The following is a 21529-nucleotide window of genomic DNA, read 5'->3' on the forward strand; positions in this document are numbered from 1 at the left end:
GAAAACGTGCACAAAGCAACTAACCCTGAAGACAAACCCGAGCCACCGTCCAGGATATATCATCTTAACGGCCTCCTCTCTAAAATCAGAGGGCCAATACTTTGTAAGCGGCTGCCCGATGCCTTGAGACAAGACGGATGGATGCCTGCGACATGACTTTTCCAAAGGCCTTCAGCAATCCACTTACATTAGAAGCTGTTCCGTCAGTCCACTCGTAGTTGTTGCCCTTCTTCTTTTCTCCCACCCAAGTATGATAGTGTCTTGAATGATCTTGATGAAAGGAAGGAGAACAAGAGCTTCAGGGCAAGAAGAGCTTCAGCCAAATGACGACTGTGGCGGTTCTTCTTGGTGCTCACCCATAATGAATTCGGCCTCTTGCTCAGAGTGCATGCTAGTCAGGTGGCCTCGCCGGGCGACACAAAACTTCTCGGAAGCCTCCCAAGTTCTGCGCGTCGCGTCAAAAAAATAGCAATCATCGCCATAAAGGAAGTTGCCATCCTCGCAGTCGGAAGCTGAGGCCACAAAGAAAAACATTGAGGAGGAAAGCATGACAAGATGGTTAAAGCGCAATTAAGCGTGCTGGAACTCACTCTTCATTACAGCAGGACCACTATTGGAGGTACACGTCCGTCCCTCCGGGCATCCTGCAAAAAAAGACCCGTCTGGGTATCTTACCTTTCATCATCAACGTGACCACGGACGTGCAGACTTACTCTGCGGCCGTTTGCACATGTAGGCCAACGAGGAAGCGCAGGAGCCAGACATCCACAACCCAGGCCGAACATAAGCTCCTTGGTTGACGTAGGCGCAAGACGCGACAACGGCGCTGTCGGTAGATTATAAAAAGGAACATTTTCCTATTTTTCCCTGAGTGCTCGTTCTCAAAAATTGGTTCCAGAACCTTTACGCGTGTCCCCCTGACAACAGCATGCGAAGATGTGACTTCTTACCTTTTATAGCGGTCTAAGGCCCAGTTGGTGTGTGTCGTTGTATCGCCATCAGACCAGATCAGGTCCTGGCTTCCGGCTACAAAGCTACACCAGACGTCGTCGCATTTCTGGGGGGGAAAAAGAAAACAGTTCCAGTTGGTGCTGCAGAGTCCACGACTGCTCCCGTCTCACCTGGTTGGAGAGTCCCAGCCAGAAGGGGGTGTCCTTGCCCATGGTGCGCTTCACAAAGTCCTCCTCGGCCGAGGAGGTGATGGAGAGCAGGTCGCCGCCCTGCCAGACGCAGTGGTGCCGGGCCCCCAGCCAACCGTTGGGAGTCATCTCCTTCTTGTAGCAGCTGGAGTCGTGCTCGAGCCACCCGGAAGGACACTTGTTGGCTGAAGGCACAATTTGGGCATCAGGCGGACAGATCAGAGCACACTGATGGAACACTTGCATGTTTTTACTCTGTGCTCTGTGTACAGTGGGGCAAAAAGTAGGTAGTCAGCCCACCAATGGTACAAGTTGTTCCACTTAAAAGATGCCATCATCCTCATCATCATCTTCACCCTCAGCAATTACCCCACCCAGCAGTTACGCACGTGTGGCAGATCGATGACCAATGACCTAAGCTCAAATCAGGTCATCACACATTTCACCACTGGAGGGTGCTAAAGCACAACGCAACTCAATCGAATGGAACACGTTGCAACAGTTGGACCGCTCCCCCCTTCTTAGCTCATGAAGAGCCCGTCCTTCCTTATATCAAAGTACAAAGCCAAGCAAGCCAGGCCTGACTGAGTGTTTCATGGAGAAGAAGGGCTTTTAAACTGCGGACTCACTCACTCACTCACTCACTCAAACCTAATAAGCATGGACTGTGAGGGGCAAATGCAATTAGAACACGCACTGAAATCAGAGTCTCATAAAAGTTCTACTCAATTTTGCAATCTTTGAAAACATGATGCCGACACATTTTGATGATGCACAGCGATATTATGAACTGCACAACTGTGTTGCAACTTTTTTGTGTGTGATGATAACAGACCAAACACGAAGGTGTATTATTAATAATATAATTACTACAATATAATTATTAATATAACATAATGATTATGATCTCGATTTAGATCAGAATAACCATGATTTTTTTTTACAACAGAGGTACTAAGAAATATTTATTGTATAAAGGGGCGGCTGTAAGAAATTATTGCTCATACTGTATCAAGGACTGTAAGAAACTATTAATAATAATGACTAATAATGATTGATTATTATTCATTATAATTAGCTCATATGAATCATGAAAATATTCTTATAATAGGGGCGCCAAGAAATATCTTGTCTATATACACATGTGCATAATATATTGTATAAGAAACGATTATTCGTATTTATTATTATTATCATTATTATTAATAATAAATGTATTACTTTTATTATTATCACTATCATTTATTAATATTCTTGTGTCTTGTTGTCATTCTCTGTCTTAAACCCTAACAGTGCAACTCATCTAAGTGTCACAAATCAGCCGCTCCTGAATTCCAAGTGTGTCCATGTTTGAGGAGCAAAAAAAATAAAAATAAAATAAAAAATACAGAGCGAAGGAAAATCAAAAGCAAACGCGGAAAAAGAGATGGAAGGAAAAGCCCAGTAACGCGACAGCACATATCAACACATTCGCTTTTCAAACTAAAAGAGCAATTTTAGATTGAATATTTTGAAGTTATATGCTCAACTTCAATACATCATACTGACAGCCAGTGCGCACTTAAAATTCACAAGCGGCTCGTTTGCCGCCGTAAAAAAAAAAAAAAAAAAAAAAAAGCCAAGACACTTGACTCAACGGCTTTCGCTCGTCATTTCAAAGTCAAATTGCTCATATGTTCGGACATTACAGCAGCCCGCATGAATGATGAAAATGATGATGAAGGCAAAGCTCGGTAACAAGAAAGGTCCGGTCCGGTCCGCGACAATAAGCAATTGGGCTCCTCTCAAACCAAGTTGTACACAGCAACTACATCAAAGTGTCCGAATAATGAGGATTCTTCATCAAAGTTGTTGTCGTCCAAATTTGTGACATTGCAATGATTTATTTTTTTTATCTCAGGCACCGTAATATGAGAATATAAGCAGATGCAGTCATGCTAACTCACAGTACAGTACATTCAATCGTTTCTCCAGCTCTTTACTGTTGTTTTAATGGACTAAAGATACAAATTGCTTACCTGAAGCACATGTCAAATATATGGCAATCAGGAGAAGTTGACACTTTCCTTTCCACATGTTGGAGGAAAATCCCCGCTCTCACTGAGGGTCGCAACGAATGCAGTCGGGAGAAAGTAAATGAGAATTCGCCTCACTGAAAATTGCCAGTGGATTTTAGTCAAGAGAAAAATGGAACTTTGATGCACCCTGCTCCGAGCCAGAGGCATGCCGCGCCCACACGCCGCCTACGTCATACACGTCACATTCAAAGGTAGTCATCTCAAAGCACTCTCAAGCTACGTGGGGGGGTGGCGCGCGCGTGTGCGTATGACCAAAAGTAAAAAAAAGGAAACGGCACTATCCCCTTTGATTCCTTTATTTTTTTGTAACTTTGTAAATGTTCTGGATGTGAACAACAGCGAAAAGCAGTCAACTCGTTTAACTGTAAATATAAATAATTCAATCCAAGTGTGAAAGTTGGAATTCTATGAGGTGTCACTCAATTTATGTTCAAGGATAGACAAGACTACAGAAGCTTTTCCATTCACGCCTCAGAATTTGTGTTGATATTCAGAGAACGCGAGAAAATACATTTAACCGACGTGCTTCTGAATGAAAATGAACGATGAGCAAATGAATCTGAGAGAAATGAGGGGAAAGCGTCTCCAATTGAGTCTTGCAAGCCTCGAGTGCAAAAGCACAAAACATATGTAGAATACTTTTGATTCATGATATCTATCATATAAATATGATCATAAAAAGTATCTTTTTATTCAATGTTTGTTTCAACTCCTCTGTGAACGTGCATTTTCCTTTCGGCATTGCTTGTAAACACTCGGTGTAGATTGGCTAGCCCATCCTACTTTGTAGCAAAGTGACTAGATTTGAGAAGGGCGTGACTTATTTGGCACCCATACAGAGAAAGCTGGAATTGAGTGAAATGTAACCGAGTGGCAATTCCATTGACAATCTACTCAATGAAGAATGCAAACTTTCAAAACAAACGTGAGATTTCCTTTCATTTTTACCGCAGGTCACAATGGGAAGCAATTGATCAGGATTAAGCAACAAAAGGAGAAAACGAAAATCCACTGATCGACCAGTAAGCCTGACTATTTTCATTATGATCTTGAGGTCGACTAAACCGGTCTAGAAAGGGGGCTCGGTTTTCGACAAGAGGGAGCAGACACACAAACGGCAACACTGCTTGTTCCTTATGTTGCGAGTCCAAGATGGCCTGAAACCGGAGGGCGGGCGGGGCCGAGTTGTTCCTTCCGACCGGCAGACACGTGACAGCACCACGGAGCAATGGCGAACAAATTGAAAAATGACTTTTTTCTCATCAGGCTACTTTGGCTTTGCTGCGGGGGAGTCGTCAGAACGTTCAAGGCTTCTTCCACAACGATACGTTTGTTTAACAAGAGCACAAAGACACATATTTGTTCACGGGCCAAATTGATGATAACAACTAAAAAGTATCCACTGAGGGACAAAATTCCCCACATGAGATGTCTTGGAAAGTCTCGAGTGGCATGGCTGTCCGCTAAATAAATGTCCATTAAAAAAACAGTTGAGTAAAGAATGCAAATTTTGAAAACAAACGTGACATTTTCTTTCATTTTCACTGCAGGTCACAATGGGGACCCAGTGTTGTTTTGGTGGACAATCAATATTCAGCTACAAAAGCAGAAAACAAAAATCCACGGATGGACCGATAAGCCTGACTATTTCCTGGACGACCTTGAGGTAGTCATACCGGTCCAGAAAGGGGGCTGAGTTGTCAACAAGAAGGAGCAGACAAATAAACGGCAACACTGCTTGTTACTTATGTGACAAGTCCATGGTTGGCTGCTACTCCAGGGTGGGGCAAAGTCGTTCCATCCGACCAGCAGACACGTGACAGTGCGGGTCGGCTCGCCTACCAAGTCCAGTTTTGGGGGAGCCGCTGATGGCGTAGAGGCCTGTCTTGTGTTGCGACACCGTGAGTTCGATTCCCAAATATGAAGGTGTGTGTGTGTGACAGACAGACAGACAAAAAAAAGAGTTCAGTTTCTTCCCAGCCACCACTTGCCCCCAGGCAGACTGACCCATATGCACACGTTGATGAAACCTGAGGAAAAGCGCACTCAGACCCACCTAAGTCATTTTTTTGTATGGCAATGGGCTGTGCACCTGACTCGCCTTATCCATGACATCACGCCTCGCAGGAATCCCTAAGAAAAATGATGTGCGTCTCGGATCAGTGGGGTCACGACAGGCACGGGCGGTGGGCCTTGCGAGCAAAGAGGAGGCAGGGAGTTAGTTTCAGTGGGCCACTTTCTTTTTTGTTTCCAAAAGTATCAAAACAAAACAAGCGCAAAGTGAAAAAAAGAAGAAGAAACGTTTTTTGATTGCAGTTTAGGATTGGCATTTGAGTGGCTTCTCGACTTAGGACAGAGGCCCAGAGAAAATGTGTCGAACGCAAGGCCCGAGCTGCCGACGTTAAAGCCACCCACCAGACTTCTGCATGTGGCGAGCCTTCCGAGCCCGGATTAGCCTCATCATTCGCCTACGGACCCACAATCTCGGCTAATCACTCTAGATCGCAAGTGTCAAACTCAAGGCCCGGGGGCCAGATGTGGCCCGCCAACTCATTTTATGTGGCCCGCAAAGACAAAATGTGCTTCAAATTGTCTTCACCTTTAAAACTCATCTTTTTAAAACGATTGAACAGTTTATTAGTCTGATTTGAAAAAGAGTTATTTGTCAGTTTGTTTTGTAGCTTACACTCCTTTATCATATGACGACTTCATAAATGTATTGAGGTTGACAGTAATAAAGAAACTATGACTACAATGTGGCCCGCGGCAAAAATGAGTTTGACACCCCTGCTCTAGATTGATCAACAGAAATCAGTACAGTCAATGTTCTCCATGGATCGCCACCTTGCCGTGGTGGAGAGCCTTGCGTGTTCCGATGAACCTAAGAGCGATGCCGTCCGGAGTCTCGGCTCCTGGTAGGTTCAACCATGGCGGTAAGGTCGAAGGGGAGGTTCTAGACAAAGTGCGATCCAAAGACCTCAACGGTGGGAGTGGCGGAGGATGACACTGTGAGTCACAACGGCACTGAAGGCGGACGAAGGCTGCAACAGAGGGTGGTCTCCAATCGTCATGGACTCATGCCATTGGATCCCGGCCCCTTTCTGCCAAGGACCGTGTGGTGGCTGCAGGCGCATCAGTCTCCCCACGTTAAAAGACGTCACGCGCAGGCATCCTCCTGAAGGGAACGTATTCCATTCTACATCCTGGACAACAAAGTCCTGTGGCGATCAGGAAGTGGTAACGGGGGCAGGACAGTGAGGTCTGGCAGCCCCTAGCCACAACCTGACACACAGGCGGTGGGTGTTAGATTCAGCCGTTAAGTTTTTGGACTGAGGCAGAAGAGCTTCTCGGCAGCTGCACCCATGACTGAGCAGCCCTATTTAGGATCCACTCTGCTCACCCCATTTAGGGGAGGGGGTTAGAAAAGGTACCCTAAATATAGCCTGCCTCACAAAATCCTGTCTGGAATACCGCATCCAGAGGGATCACCATCACGAGGTCAGAAACAAAAACAAAAACATGTACACATTGGAGCCTGGAACGTGCGGACCCTAACGGACAACCAAGCCAGTGATCGACCTGAAAGGCGAACTGCCATCATCTCCAGAGAGCTAAGGAAGTTCCAGATCGACGTCGCAGCACTCTCCGAGACCCGACTAGCAGATGAAGGGCAGCTGAAGGAGGAAAAAGGCGGATATACTTTCTTTTGGAAAGGAAAACCTGCAACTGAGCCAAGAATCCATGGTGTGGGTTTTGCTATCAAGAACCGCCTCATCAACTACCTCCATGAACTCCCTGTGGGCATTAACGAGCGCCTAATGACCATACGCCTGATGCTTGCCAACAATCAGATGGCCACGGTCATTAGTGCCTATGCACCGACACTTGATGCACAGGACGAAGATAAGGAGGCCTTCTACGCTGACCTAGACAAAGTCCTATCGGAAGTCCCCAAGGAGGATAAGCTAATCCTGCTTGGAGACTTCAACGCCAGAGTGGGACGAAACCACCACCTATGGAGGGGTACGCTGGGACGAGAAGGGGTTGGAAACACAAACTCTAATGGCACATTACTACTAACCAAGTGCTCAGAACACAACCTGGTCATCACCAACACACTTTTCCGTCAAAAAAACAAGTTCAAAACATCTTGGATGCATCCTCGCTCCAAACTGTGGCATCTCATCGACTATGTCATTGTCCGCTCTAAAGACCGCCACGATGTCCTAAACACCAGAGCAATGACCAGTGCAGACGACTGCTGGACCGACCATCGCCTCATTCGCTCCATCATGTCCATCCGCCTAATGCGGAAAAAACGGATGCAGAAAAGACAATGTCGGCCAAGAATAAACATCGAGCTGTTGAATGACACCGCCTACCAACAACAGCTGCAGGAGGCTCTTAGTGCAGCGCTGCCCAACCACTACCCAGAGGATACTGAAACACACTGGAGCACACTTTCGACTACCATAATGAACACCTGCAAAAAAATCCTCGGGCACAAAAAGCGGACGCATCAAGACTGGTTTGATGAGAATGACACTGAGATCCAGCAGCTAATTAACAACAAGCGGCAAGCTTTCATCACCTGGCAAAATGACATCCACTGCAAGGTGAAAAGAGTAGCCCATGCCAAAGCGAAGGCAGCCGTCCAAACACAGGTTAGGAAACTGAAGAACCAATGGTGGACAAAGAAGGCTCTGGAGATCGAGCAGCTTGCTGACTCTGGAAACATGAGAGGCTTCTTTGATGCCACAAGAGCGGTGTATGGTCCCAGCCACCGCTGCCTAACCCCCCTTCGCTCAAAGGATGGCCTGCTGCTGAAGGACAAGGAGGCAATTGCAAACAGGTGGAAAGAACACTACGAGGACCTCTTAAACAGGGACACTACACCTGAGATGGAGGCTCTTGATCAACTACCACAACAGCCCACAGCTGAAAGCATGGGAGAGCCACCCAGCCTGAACGAGCTGCAGGATGCCATTGGGAAGATGAGGAACAACAAGGCTGCTGGGCCCGATGGAATTCCAGCAGAGGTCTTGAAGAAAGGCGGACCCGACCTTCTCAGGCACATCCATGCCCTGCTTCTTAAGATCTGGGAAGAAGAGGAAATCCCTGCGCAGCTCAGAGATGCCTTAATCGTCCCCGTATTCAAGAAAGGAGACAAGGCAGACTGCGGGAATTACCGTGGCATTTCTCTCCTCTCCACCATAGGGAAAGCCCTCGCTCGGGTTCTGGCCAACAGACTCACCCCCCTGTCAGAAATCATCCTTCCTGAGTCTCAGAGTGGATTTCGCCCAAACAGAGGCACCACAGACATGGTTTTCATTGCTCGACAACTGCAAGAAAAATGCCGGGAACAAAATCAACCACTATACATGGCCTTTATAGACCTCACCAAAGCCTTCGATTCAGTTAACCGTCAGGCCCTTTGGCTGGTTCTATCCAAGATTGGCTGCCCAGACAAATACATCCGAGTACTGAGACTACTGCATGATAACATGTCAGCCACAGTGCTCAGCGGCAGTGGAGACGAGACGGAACCCTTCAGGGTTGACACAGGTGTCAAACAGGGATGTGTCATCGCTCCAACACTATTTTCCATCTTTATTGCTGCTATCCTCCGCCATACATGCAAGCATCTGCCCCACGGAGTCAAAATCATGTACAGAACTGACGGCCAACTCCTCAACATCAACCGACTCAGGGCTAAAGGTCAAACCACCACCATATCCATCATGGAGCTGCAGTATGCGGACGACAATGCCCTTGTGGCCCTGTCAGAAGTAGACCTACAGAGTATTCTGTCTGCCTTCACGAAGGCATACAAACAGCTTGGTCTGGCCATTAATATAAAAAAGACCCAAATCCTCCACCAACCACTACCAAACTGCAGTTTGCTTGTCCGCCCCCCAAACATCTCTATTGATAACATCCGACTGGAAAAGGTTGACCACTTCCCCTATCTTGGCAGCCTCCTGTCATCGAAAGCCACCATTGATGATGAAATTGACCATCGCCTCAGCTGTGCCAGTGGGGCTTTCTCAAGGCTACGGAAGCGAGTCTTTGAGAATCGTGACCTCCAAGCAAAGACCAAAATCCTGGTCTACAAAGCTGTGGTCCTCCCCACCCTTCTGTATGGGTCAGAAGCCTGGACCACATACAGCAGGCACTTAAGGGCACTGGAGACCTACCATCAGAGATGCCTCCGGAAAATCCTCAGGATCAGCTGGAAGGACCGACGCACCAACACCAGCGTCCTGGAGGAGGCTGGCTTGCCTACCATCACTGCCACCATTGCCCAAAACCAACTGAGATGGATTGGCCATGTAATCCGCATGCCTGACTCTCGCCTCCCAAAACAAGTTCTTTATTCCCAGCTCGCTGAAGGAAAGCGGGCCCCGGGAGGTCAGAAGAAGAGGTTCAAGGACAACATAAAAGCAAACCTGAAGAAGTGTCACATAAACCTTAAAACTTGGGAAGACAAGGCCGCAGACAGGACGACGTGGAGAATCCTTGTCCGTGACGGCGCCGCGCAATATAACGTTGACCTCCACCATGCCGCTCAAGACAAACGCAGACGCAGAAAGGAGAGAGCCCCCACCAAGCAGGCCCAACCCAAACCCACCACCATTAGATTCCCCTGTCCACACTGCACCAGAGTTATCGGGTCCAGGATCGGCCTCTTCAACCACCTGAAGACCCACAAAGACCAAGAAGGAGGACCGTCATACTCGACTACGAGTGACCGCCGATGATGATGAGATTGATCAACATTATCCTATGCTATGCTATGCTATGCTTTCTTTCTTTTTCTTTCTTTCTTTCTTTCTTTCTTTCTTTCTTTCTTTCTTTCTTTCTTTCTTTCTTTCTTTCTTTCTTTCTTTCTTTCTTTCTTTCTTTCTTTCTTTCTTTCTTTCTTTCTTTCTTTCTTTCTTTCTTTCTTTCTTTCTTTCTTTCTTTCTTTCTTTCTTTCGTCAGATTTCCAGCAGTGTAGACGCATCATGGCGTATTGCTGCCCTCTAGGGGGAGGAGGTATACCAAATCCTCGAATCCCGCAAAAATTCAGCTGTGCCAAATTTGACAGGATGTCTCCGTTCTTTTTTTTTTTTTTTTTTTTATGGTGAGAGGCTACCCACGACCCTCGTGAGGATAAGCGCTTTGGACAATGGATGTATTTGATTACGTTCATAGCAATATAAAAATTGTTACAAAGCAATATACAACGAGGAGACTCAATACAGGTTAAAGGTCGACCTTTTGACCACGTGGTGCAGGGACAACAACCTCCCGCTGAACGTCAGCAAGACCAAGGAGATTGTTGTTGACTTCCGGAAAGGTCACACCCAACACCTGCCACTGACCATTGACGGTGCTGTGGTGGAGAGAGTGAGCAGCACCAAATTCCTGCGGGTGCACATCAGTGAAGACCTCTCCTGGACCAGCAACACTGCATCACTAGCGATGAAAGCTCAGCGCCGCCTGTACTTCCCGCGGAAACTCAGGCGGGCAAGTGCTCCACCAGCCATCATGACCACATTCTACCGAGGCACCATTGAGAGCATCCTCTTCAGCTGTATCGCTGTGTGGAGTTAGCTGCACTGAATACAACAGGAAAGCCCTGCAGCGCATAGTGAACAAAGCTGGAAGGATTATTGGTGCTTCACTCCCCTCCCTGAAGGACATTTACACCTCCCACCTCACCTGCAAGGCGACCACAATTGTGAGTGATGTGAGTCACCCCGCTCACAATTTGTTTGATCTACTGCCCTCTGGGCAGAGGTACAGAAGCCTGCGCTCCCGCACCACCAAACTCACCAACAGCTTCATACACCAGGCTGTCAGGATCCTGAACTCTCTCTCCCCTCGGCTGCATAAAATTCCTGGCCTTTTGGACCATGATGGCTGCCTTGCACTACTCCACTTGTACTTTTGCGCTATTGTACTGCCCGTGTGCTGTATGCACAATTGCACCATTTCAACCAAGTTGCTCTTATTTACTCATTGTATCTGCCTTCTTATTTTTACTTTTTATATAGTTTACTTGAATGTTTTGTTTGTCTGTGGACCAATTGGGTCTAATGTCTTGTCTACACCGTGGGACAGTAGGAAACGCAATTTCAATCTCTTTGTATGTCTTGACATGTGAAGAAATTGACAATAAAGCAGACTTTGACAATCATTTTTTCAAATTGTTACAAAGAGCAATTCAAAATGCACCCAAATGGCGTCATGAGGAGGTCTGACTAATACTTGTACCTCGGGAGTAATAAATTATGATCAAATTGATCAGAGTATAAAATTCCCCTGTCCAAAAATCAGTAAACTATTAAATGAGTTAACAGGTGACACCAATTGTCTTTATTAATTTATTATTTTTTTGGGTCAAATAAACATGGTAAAACAAGAGATGGAATAATAATGCATGGTAAATTTAACAATAAGTAAATGAATGGTAAATCTAAGAGAATAATAACATGGTAAATTGAACAAAACAATAATAAATGCATGGTAACTTAAACAGAATAATAACACATGGTAAATCTAACAAAAAGACGTGGTTAATCAATCATAATAATGCATGGTGAATATAACAAAACAATACTATTGCATGGTAAATCATAATATCACATGTTAAGTCAAGAAGAAGAAGAATGCATGGTAACTTAAACAGGATGGTAAGTCTAACAAAAAGCCTACTGCATGGTTCATCAATCATAATAATGCATGGTAAATTGAACAAAATAATATGGTAAATCACAATATCGCATGTTAAGAAGAAGAAGAATGCATGGTAACTTAAACAGAATAACAACACATGGTAAATCTAACAAAAAGACTAATGCAGGGTTAATCAATCATAGTAATGCATGGTAAACTGAACAAAATAATAATGCATGGTAAATCATAATATCACATGTTAAGAAGAAGATGCTTAAACTGAATAATAACACTGTAAATCTAAGAAAAAAAATTCATGCATGGTTAATCAATCATAATAATGCATGCTAAATCAATCAGTCAATCAAAATGCATGGTAAACCAAGCAGAATGATCATGCAAGGTCAATTGCATTCATATGAATACTAGCAACTTGCATTGGCACTTTCCAAATCCAGCGGATAACGCGCTGTGGGCATCTTACACACGTAGCCGTTAAATTCCATGCAGGACATCTTCTTCCATTTGCCAGACTGAAAATCAAAATGAAATTGATTTTAAATCTAAACTTGTCTTCGGCGAGCGGGTCAATCTTTTCTGCACCTACCTGGCTCAAGGTGGCCACGCAATTCTCCATCAGGCCGGTAGGTTTTCCCGGAGGAGCCCAGTTGGTGAAGGTCGGCACCTTCAGGCGGTCCGACCACACGAATCTGCCGCGATTGACCTGGTCATTCAGTCCGGTCCACGTGTCTCCAGGGGCTGCAGAGGACAAACGGCAACAGAGCTCTCATTCGCTTTCCAGATATGGCAGATATCGAGCAGATGCGAGCGACGCTTAGCGCGCACGCACCAAGCTTCATGAGGTCCTGCAGCCAATCCCACTCAGCCTCAGAGCGAAAGGACACCAGATTGGCATCGAGACCCCAGCAGGAGTGTCGAGCGCCGTACCACGTCTTCTTAGTGTCAAAATGTTTGTAGCAGAAGTCCCCAAACTCCTCCCAGTCAGGCCCCGAGCATCTCGGCTCTGCGTGCAAGATGGCGTCACGTGAAGAAATGCTTTCTATTCTGGACATTCTACTCACCCATGTCAGCAAAAGTGAAGGACGGAGACGTAGCCAATTTGTCAGCATATCTGCAGACAGTAAAGTGAGAATGAGCCGGGCGTCTTTGAGTGGACTCGCCAGTGAAAGCGGAGCACGCACGTTGTTGAAGTGATTCCGTTACAGGTGGAGCCTTTGTAGGCTTTCTGTGGCCGGCTCTTCAGCAAAGTCACATCTCCTCCAATCTCAATGATGCCCGAGTGAATAGCAGCCGCACAGATGTTTGAGTCCTGCAGTAAGAGAACGTCTCAAACAAAGGCCAAGAACTCCGCCAGCAGTAATTAACATACTTGTTCGTAGATCCGTGTTCCGTAGACCTTGTAGTCAGCTTGGGCGCAGCCCAGTGGGCACCGGACCCTGCGGAAGACATTCGTTGAGTGGAGGAGGCCTTTTCTGCAAGAAACGTCATACCAAGTCTGACTCACGTCATTGAACCGTTGAGGCCGAGGTCGGTGGCTCTGTTGTTGCATAAGATGTCTGTGGGTCAGAAGGGAAAATCAAAGCCCGTTTCTTGCTAGTTTCTCACTGCACTCCAAACGTCGTACTCACTGCGAGGGGTGTCGTCAGACGTGCACCCTAAGACGTCAAAGCGTAGGCCCAAAAACATTGGCAGGAGGCGGACGTACTGGGCGAACACGGGCCTGGTTAGAATATACACCCCCAAGGCAGGCTGGAAACAAAACACGCGTGTTTGCAATGAATGACAACAGCCTGGACGACGAAACCATTCGATGACCGCTCACCTGTACTGGGTGGCGATGCCAAGTCACTCCGTCAGGACTGAACTGCATTGCAAATCTGTGCAATTGGTTTGTACAGCTCTGGGTCTCGACGCCTGTCACCTTGAAGTTCTGCCCGAGGTTCACCTGGATCCAGCTGCCGACTGAGGGCGGAAGGCGTTCCATTGCTCAGGATACCAAACTACGACGGACGAGGTGCGATTTGTTTTTTTACGTACACATTTCGGAGGGGCTCCAGCAACCACTGCCCCCCAGACGCGCTTTGTGAGGTTCGGCATTGATCGCAGAGGAAGAGGCTGAAAAAGAAGAGTCTGGGATTCTCCCGTCAGCGATGCCCAGACTATCAAGACACACTGAGGAAAGACAAAAAAAAAAAAAGACAATGTGGAAGGAACGCTCGCTCATTCATTCTCATGTCTGGTCACCCGTTCCTAGCCGACGCTCTATCTGGGGATCCGTTGGATTCTTTCCTTGGCACATCATCCATCGACAAGTGTCAGGATGTGAAGCCTACCTTTCTTCTCGCAGCTGTAGACGACGTGGAGGTATTTGGAGACACCAGGGCAGGAGTCCGTATCCATAAGGTAAATGGGGTAAATGGGGCAAATCTGATAGTTGTCACACAATCCTCTAAAGTACCGGAGAGCCCCTTCCACCCTGCAGTCATCTGCAAGTGACAACACACCACCATTTCACGCGCATTTTATTCGCACACTTACATACTGACTTCAACTTGTTACAAGACATAGGGAATTTTAATGGTTAATGACTATTAGAAAAGGGGGAATCATTTTCATTCAAAGAAAAGGTAAAAAAATATGAAAAAAAATGAAAAAATATGTTACATACGAGTGTGAAAACCTCGTGACAGAAAAGGCTCCAGGACAGCGAGCCAAAAACAACGATGCCACTGGAGGATTCTTACCGCGTGATCCGCTGCCGCCACTCGGACATACGTCGCTACGCTTCCGTCCATGGAAAGCCGACCGTATGCGGATGACTCTTTCATCGGGACAATTAAGGAATTTCCAATCGTCTTGGCAGAGAAGTTCCTCCTTGTAGCCTGTGAGAGCACAACCGTTGACTTCTCTCCGTCTTTTTTTACAGAGACGTTGAAGGCGACTTACCGTCATGTGGCAGGAGCTGATGTGTCTTTCCTAGAAGCGGGAACCAGAACGTGGATGTCGACACGTGATGACGGTCCACCGCGGGGCGTCACATCTCACTTACCTCTTTTCTTGCAGACGTAGCCTCTCTTCTCGTCGCACTTGTCGCGCTTCCAGTCGCCGGTGCCAGTGAGCAAGGAAAGGCATTTCCCCCCTTCAGCGACACCTGGAGGGAGGGAGACAAGATCTGAGCGCTCATCCGTTCCGCCAAAATGCAGCTGACAACCGCTTCAGCCCGACCTGCACTCGAGTGGAGGTAAGAGAAGGGGGATCCGTCAGTCCACTTGTCGCCGTCACGCTTGATGGAGGCGTCGGCGCCCAACCACAGTGATGCATCATCATTCATCCCCAGAAGCTTGGCGATACCTTTGGATCCCAAGGAGAACACGCAAGATGATTCCAAAACGACTCACTCTACTCAGCACTACAACTTGATGGGTACGGCACAGCCGTGACAAAGCGCTAACAATACTGCAACAAAGAGTGAAACAACAAAAAAACAACCAAGCAACGCTGGCCATATCTCGGGTTTATCAGGTTTTGAGTTGGAAAGGAAGGTGCAGCAGGAAGAAAAAGGTTTTTAATCAAAGAATTAGCAAATTCATGGCCAGCCTACCGCGGATGAAGACCGCGTACGAAGACATGACGCCTTTTTCGATTTACTTTAGCTTCTATTTCTCGTTTGCTTCATGTTGGACAATAACAATTGATGCACTTGTTTATGCCCAATATATTTTAATTCATGGCCTCCTACCGCGTACGAAGCCCTGCTCCTCCGAGTCGGCGATGCTGAGCAGGTTCCCCTGGCGGCCTTTGCAGTCGGCTTGCGCCTCCTGCCAGGTCTTGGTGGGCTGAAAGTTGAACAGGTAGCAGAAGTCCTCCGATGGGTTGTCCAGCCACCAGCCGCATTTGTCAGTCCAACCTGCGAGACAGACGGCGCAGGAAGGCAAAACAGCATAAGACAGCGTAGAAGACGGCGGCAGTGCGAGACACCTACCCTGTTGGCTGACTAATGGTGGCAGCTGTCGAGGCCCTCCACGCTTGGCTGCATGGTAAAGGAGGGCGAATGAGCAAGTACATGAAGGAGCGCTCGGGAGGGACATTTTTGCACCTGTTTTGCAGACAAATGGCCGCTTTGTTGTGCAGGGGCTGCCGCCGATCTCCCCAACAGAATTTGGGAATGCGCAGTCACCCGTGGTGTTATCTTGCCAGTTGGCATAGTCCTGCGGATGACATGAGTGTGTTGGACTCTCAGCTTCCCAACGCGCTTCCTCCGCGCAATTGTTGTGCTCAAATTTCCACTTTCCCAAACGAGCTTGCGCAGAATGACTTTTCCAAAGTCCTTCAACAATTTACTTACAAAAGCTGTTTCGTCGCTATACTCATAGTTGTTGCTTTTCTTCTTCAGTCCCAGCCAAGAATACCAAACGCTTTGCGAGTGATCTTGAGGAAAGGAAGGACAACAAGAGCTTCAGGGCAAGAAGAGCTTCAGCTAAATGACGGCAGCTTTGTGGGACCGACGACTGCGGCGGTTCGTCTGAGCGCTCACCAAACACGAATTGAGCCTCTTCCCATGAGTGGACGCTAGCCAGGTGGCCACTCTGGGCAACACAGAACTTCTCGGCATCCTCCCAATCTTTGTACAGCTTCGAGTAAAAGTAGCAATGATCGCCATACAGTAGGTTGCCATTGTCGCAGGTGGAAGCTGAGGCCACAATGGAGAACATTGAGGAGGAATCCATGACCACGTGGTTAAAGTGCAAATAAGCGTGCTGCAACTCACTCTTCACGACAGCGAGACCACTTTTGGGGGAACACGTCCGTCCCTTCGGGCAGCCTGCAAAAAAAAAAAAAGGACCGTTTGCGCCTTTCAACGGCAACGTGACCGCAGACGTGCAGGCATACTCAGCGGCCGTTTGCACAAGTAGGCCAACGAGGAATCACAGGAGCCAGACCTCCACTTGCCAGGCTGACCCCTTCCCCCTTGGTTGACGTAGGCGCAGGACGCAACGTTGGCGCTGTCGGTAGATTAAAAAAAAATGAACATTTTCCTATTTTTTCTTGAGTGCTCCTTCTCAAAATTGGTTCCAGAACCTTTACGCGTCTCCACCTGACAACAGCATGCAAAGTTGTTACGTCTTACCTTTCGAGTTGATTTGAGGCCCAGTTGCGGTGTGTTGTTGTCTGGCCATCGGACCAGGTCAGCTCCTGGCTCCCGCCTTCAAAGCGACACCAGAACTCGTCGCATTTCTGGGAAGCAAAAAAAACAAACAAAAAAAACAGTCCCACTTGTCGCTGCAGAGTCCACGACTGCTTGCGCTTCCGTCTCACCTGGTTGGAGAGTCCCAGCCAGAAGCGGGTGTCCTTGCCCATGGTGTCCTTCACAAAATCCTCCTCGGCCGAGGTGGTGATGGAGAGCAGGTCGCCGCCCTGCCAGACGCAGTGGTGCCAGGCCCCCAGCCAACCGTTGGGCTCCATCTCCTTCTTGTAGCAGCTGGAGTCGTGTTCGAGCCACCCGGGATCACACCTGCTGGCTGAGGGCACAATTTGGGGAACAGATCAGAGCACACTCCTGTTTTAGCTCCTCAGTCCACCATTTTGAGAAAAGGAAAGTTTGCAAGTCACGGTTGGCCAAAACTTGTCTTGCACATGTTCTCAGGCAAATTGGAAGATCCGGTACTCAACTTGTTAGGTTAGCCCTATGGCATCAGAGACGTTTACAATTTGAAATGATCCCTAAAAAAATATATCACCTTTCTAAAGCACGCTTGTGAAACAAACATCGCCACATGCAAGTCAACGCGAAAAACATTCAAGTACATTTGCGCACTTAATAAAATAAGGAAAATTGCTTACCGTCAGAAGACAGCGGAAGTTCTGCCACTCCTGCAAGAGGAAGGACAAAGACGGACGTCAGGGCAAAGACGGACGTCAGGGCAAAGACGGACGTCAGGGCACAGACAGACGTCAATGCGCGATGACGGCCAGCGGAGCATCACAACTTACCTTTTTTCTTCTTCTTGCAGACGTAGCTTCTCTTCTCGTCACACGTGTCGCGCTTCCAGTCGCCACTGTCAGTGATTAAGGAAAGACACTTCCCACCTTCGGCGTCACCTAGAGGGAGGGAGACAAAATCTCAGCGCTCCGCTGTTCCACCAAAGTACAGCCGACAAGCATCAGACATGCTTTCAGACCGACCGGCACTCGAGTGGATGTAAGTGAACGGGGATCCGTCACCCCATTGGGCGTCATCTTCCGTGGTGGAGACATCGGCGCCCAACCACAGAGAGGGCAGAGACATGGCATAACCTGTGGACCCAAGGCAAAGGTGGAACAGGATCTAATGATGATAATATAATAATAATAAATTATATTTCTAACACACTTTCCATTCGGAGGAATCTCAAAGTGCTACATGGCAAGTAAAAACAAGAAAACAAAGCAAGGACAAGTATAAAACAACTGGACGACAACTAGGATATGAGAACAGGAATTCCGAGGTAAAGAGGTGAGTTTTAACTCCGGTTTTGAAAGAGTCAGTGGATTGGGGTGCTCTTAGGTGGATCATCCAGAGATACGCTTTACGGACCCGCTCATTGAGCCCATGAGGTGCATTTTGGAACGACTCCATTCATTCATTTGTTCGATTAATTCATTCATTCATCCGTTCATTTATTCGTGACGCCAACAAATGGCCGCCTACCATGTACAAAGCGCTGCTCTTCATAGTTGGTGATGCTGATCAGGTTCCCGTGGAGGCGTTGGCAGTTATCTTGCGCATCCTGCCAGGTCTTGGTGGGCTGGCGGATCATCAGGTAGCAGTTGTTGTTGGTTGGGTCGTTCAACCACCAGCCGCATGTGTCAGTCCATCCTATGAGCCAGACGGCGTAAGATGGCGCAAGACAGCGGAAGATGGCGGCAGTGCGGGACACCTACTCGGTTGGCCGACTAGTGATGGCAGCTGTGGAAGCCCTCCGTGCTGGGCTGTAGGGGAATGGGGGGGGTTTGCAAATATGAGCAAATGCTTGATATGTGCAGAAGGAGCGCTCGGGAGGGGCGCTTGCACCTCTTTTGCAGACAAACGGCCGCTCCGTTGTGCAGGAGCTGGCACTCAACTCCCCAACAGAATTTGGGAATGCGCAGTCACCCTTGGCGTCATCTTTCCAGTTGTCGTAGTCCTGCGGACGACATGAGCATGTTGGACTCTGCTCGGCTTCCCAACGCCCTTCCTCGGCAATCGCTCACTCGCGCTCAAGTTTTGCCCGAGCAGCATTTCTCCTATGTCCACTTTTATTTTTATCCTACTCGAATTTGCACTTTGCCAGCTCAGCTGTTGAAAAATGACTTTTTCAAGGCATTTCACTTACATAAGTTGTTCCATCACTCCAGTTGTAGTCGTCGTCGTCCTCCTTCTTGAGTCCCACGAAAACAGATTGTGAGGCTTGCGAGTGATCTTGAGGGAAAAGGAGAACACGAGCTTCAGGGCAAGAAGAGCTTCAGTCAAATGACGACTGCGGCGGTTCCTCTTGGTGCTCACCATGCACAAATTGGGCCTCTTCCTTGGAGTGGACGCTAGCCAGGTGGCCTTGCCGGGAACGGCAGAACTTCTCGGCATTGTCAAAGTTTTTTTCCGTCTTCTCGTAACGATAACAATAATCGCCATAGTGGAAGGTGTTGTCCTGGCAGTCGGAGGCTGGGGCCACAAAGAAAAACATGACCATGACAAGATGGTCAAGTGCAAATAAGTGTGCTGCAACTCACTCTTCACTACAGCAGGACCCCTTTTGGGGGAACACGTCTGTCCCTTCGGGCAGCCTACAAAACAAAAAAAAAAAGGACCGTTTGCGCCTTTCAACGGCAACGTGACCGCCGACGTGCAGGCTTACTCAGCGGCCGTTTGCACATGTAGGCCAACGAGGAACGACAGGAGCCAGATCTCCACTTGCCGGGGTCACCACTTCCCCCTTGGTTGACGTAGGCGCAGGACGCAACGTCGGCACTGTCGAGAGAAAAAAAATCAAGGAATTATTTTCCCGTGTTTTTTTTTTTTTTTTCTCCTTTCCCCAAGTGGCCGTTTTCAAAATTGGCTCCAGAACCTCCGGCTGACAACAGCATGCAAAGTTGTTACATCTTACCTTTCGACTTGATTTGAGGCCCAGTTGGTGTATGTCGTCATCTGGTTATCGGACCAGGTCAGGTTCTGGCTCCCGCCTTCAAAGCGACACCAGACCTTGCCGCATTTCTGGGGGGAAAAGAACAACAGTCCCAGTTGTCGCTGCAGAGTCCACTGCCGCTTCCGTCTCACCTGGTTGGAGAGTCCCAGCCAGAAGGGGGTGTCCTTGCCCATGGTGCGCTTCACAAAGTCTTCCTCGGCCGAGGAGGTGATGGAGAGCAGGTTGCCGCCCACCCAGACGCAGTGGTGCCAGGCCCCCAGCCAACCGTTGGGAATCATCTCCTTCTTGTAGCAGCTGGAGTCGTGCTCGAGCCACCCGGAAAGACACTTCTTGGCTGAAGGCACAATTTGGGGATCAGGCGGACAGATCAGAGCACACTTCTGTTTTTGCCCTTCAGTGCACCATTTTGGGCAAAGGGCAATTTGCGGGTCACGGTTGGCCAAATCTACATTTTCTCAGGCAAATTGGAAGATCCGGGACTTGACTTGGTTAGCTTAGCCCAATGGCATCAGAGACGTTTACATTTTGAAAGGATCCCGCAAAATACACCTTCACGCTTGAGAAACAACCACGGCCGCATACAAAGTGCCGCTGTACAAGTTAAGACGATGCAAAAAAAAAACATTCAACACGTGGCTGAGTACTTCATAAAAATGAAAAAGCACACAATTTGTTGGTTGGCATGGTGTGACTCCAGGATCATTGTTTTCGACGCAGTCAAAGGCGACTTACAATCAGGAGCCGGCGTAGCCTTTACTGCAAGAGGAAAGGAAAAGAGACATCAAGGCACAGACAGACGTCAAGGGGCGACGACAGTCGGTGGGGCGTTGCCTCTCACCATTTCCTCTTTTCTTGCAGACGTAAGCTCTCTCGTTGCTGCATGAGTCGTACTTCCAGTCGCCGTTGCCAGTGAGGAAGGAAAGACAATTATCATCGAAGGTACCTGGGGGGGCGGAAGAGAAGATCTCAGTGCTCCTACGTTCCTCCAAAATGCAGCAGACAACCGTCTCCGACAAACCTAAAGTCGGGTAGACGTATTCGATCGGGGATCCGTCAGCCCACTTGCTGCCTACGGCACTGACGGAGACGTCGGCGCCCAACCACAGAGGGGATGCATTCCTCAAGACTCTGACGTAACCTGTACCGGAATGAACGACATCGTCAAGAGGAGCCGAGTGAGGAGGACGCGTCGTGTGTGTGTATATATATATATATATATATATATATATATATATATATATATATATATATATATATAAATAAAAACACCACAACATGCCAAAGTTCTCGCCATCAAGTAGCTGAGCAAATGCCATAACACACGACACCAAGGTAAACACAATTTAGGACTAGAACCCTTTCCATTTGCAGAACATAAAAAAGTGGGCTTTTATATAGAGACCATTTGCCTGTATTTATTTTCTTTAACTACTGGAAACCCAAGGACACCAACCGGTTGAAATACAAA

At 47.8% G+C, this 21529-nt stretch overlaps 2 protein-coding genes across 2 annotated transcripts; both read right to left on the reverse strand.

Moving 5' to 3' along the window:
- Positions 1-64: 64 nt before the first annotated feature.
- On the reverse strand, positions 65-1385 carry LOC133154006 (secretory phospholipase A2 receptor-like). The gene is made up of 7 exons (XM_061278375.1): positions 1122-1385; positions 951-1057; positions 714-826; positions 591-644; positions 357-512; positions 188-270; positions 65-79 (listed from the first exon to the last, which is right to left on the reverse strand). The coding sequence occupies exons 1-7, from the start codon at positions 1383-1385 to the stop codon at positions 65-67; spliced, it is 792 nt and encodes a 263-aa protein (XP_061134359.1).
- A 10173-nt stretch (positions 1386-11558) lies between these two features.
- On the reverse strand, positions 11559-21246 carry LOC133154532 (C-type mannose receptor 2-like). The gene is made up of 39 exons (XM_061279324.1): positions 21080-21246; positions 20900-21004; positions 20794-20817; positions 20193-20395; positions 20023-20129; positions 19774-19886; positions 19649-19702; positions 19425-19580; positions 19255-19340; positions 18954-19065; positions 18824-18871; positions 18591-18758; positions 18086-18196; positions 17894-18001; positions 17744-17773; positions 17219-17421; positions 17031-17137; positions 16793-16905; positions 16671-16724; positions 16437-16592; positions 16248-16330; positions 15999-16110; positions 15885-15932; positions 15642-15809; positions 15128-15253; positions 14952-15053; positions 14849-14878; positions 14647-14784; positions 14236-14388; positions 13940-14074; positions 13725-13864; positions 13531-13651; positions 13407-13458; positions 13272-13338; positions 13084-13211; positions 12964-13013; positions 12732-12905; positions 12489-12640; positions 11559-12414 (listed from the first exon to the last, which is right to left on the reverse strand). Exons 4-39 carry the CDS (start codon positions 20337-20339, stop codon positions 12307-12309), a joined length of 3960 nt encoding a protein of 1319 aa, XP_061135308.1. The 5' UTR covers positions 20340-20395; positions 20794-20817; positions 20900-21004; positions 21080-21246; the 3' UTR covers positions 11559-12306.
- Positions 21247-21529: the final 283 nt, after the last annotated feature.

The sequence above is a fragment of the Syngnathus typhle genome, linkage group LG5 (genome assembly GCF_033458585.1).
Source record: "Syngnathus typhle isolate RoL2023-S1 ecotype Sweden linkage group LG5, RoL_Styp_1.0, whole genome shotgun sequence".
Lineage (NCBI taxonomy): Eukaryota > Metazoa > Chordata > Actinopteri > Syngnathiformes > Syngnathidae > Syngnathus > Syngnathus typhle.

What these genes read in the sequence shown, in the direction of transcription:
- LOC133154006 (XM_061278375.1), bottom strand. Translation starts at nt 1,385, where the DNA reads ATGCAAGTGTTCCATCAGTGTGCTCTGATCTGTCCGCCTGATGCCCAA. An exon ending in GGCTGGGACTCTCCAACCAG is followed by an intron (nt 1,058 to 1,121) that starts GTGAGACGGGAG and finishes TTTCCCCCCCAG; the next exon opens with AAATGCGACGACGTCTGGTG. An exon ending in GCCTTAGACCGCTATAAAAG is followed by an intron (nt 827 to 950) that starts GTAAGAAGTCAC and finishes ATCTACCGACAG; the next exon opens with CGCCGTTGTCGCGTCTTGCG.
- LOC133154532 (XM_061279324.1), bottom strand. Translation starts at nt 20,339, where the DNA reads ATGATTCCCAACGGTTGGCTGGGGGCCTGGCACCACTGCGTCTGGGTG. An exon ending in ATCACTAGTCGGCCAACCGA is followed by an intron (nt 18,759 to 18,823) that starts GTAGGTGTCCCG and finishes TCTGGCTCATAG; the next exon opens with GATGGACTGACACATGCGGC. An exon ending in GAACACGGATCTACGAACAA is followed by an intron (nt 13,212 to 13,271) that starts GTATGTTAATTA and finishes CTCTTACTGCAG; the next exon opens with GACTCAAACATCTGTGCGGC.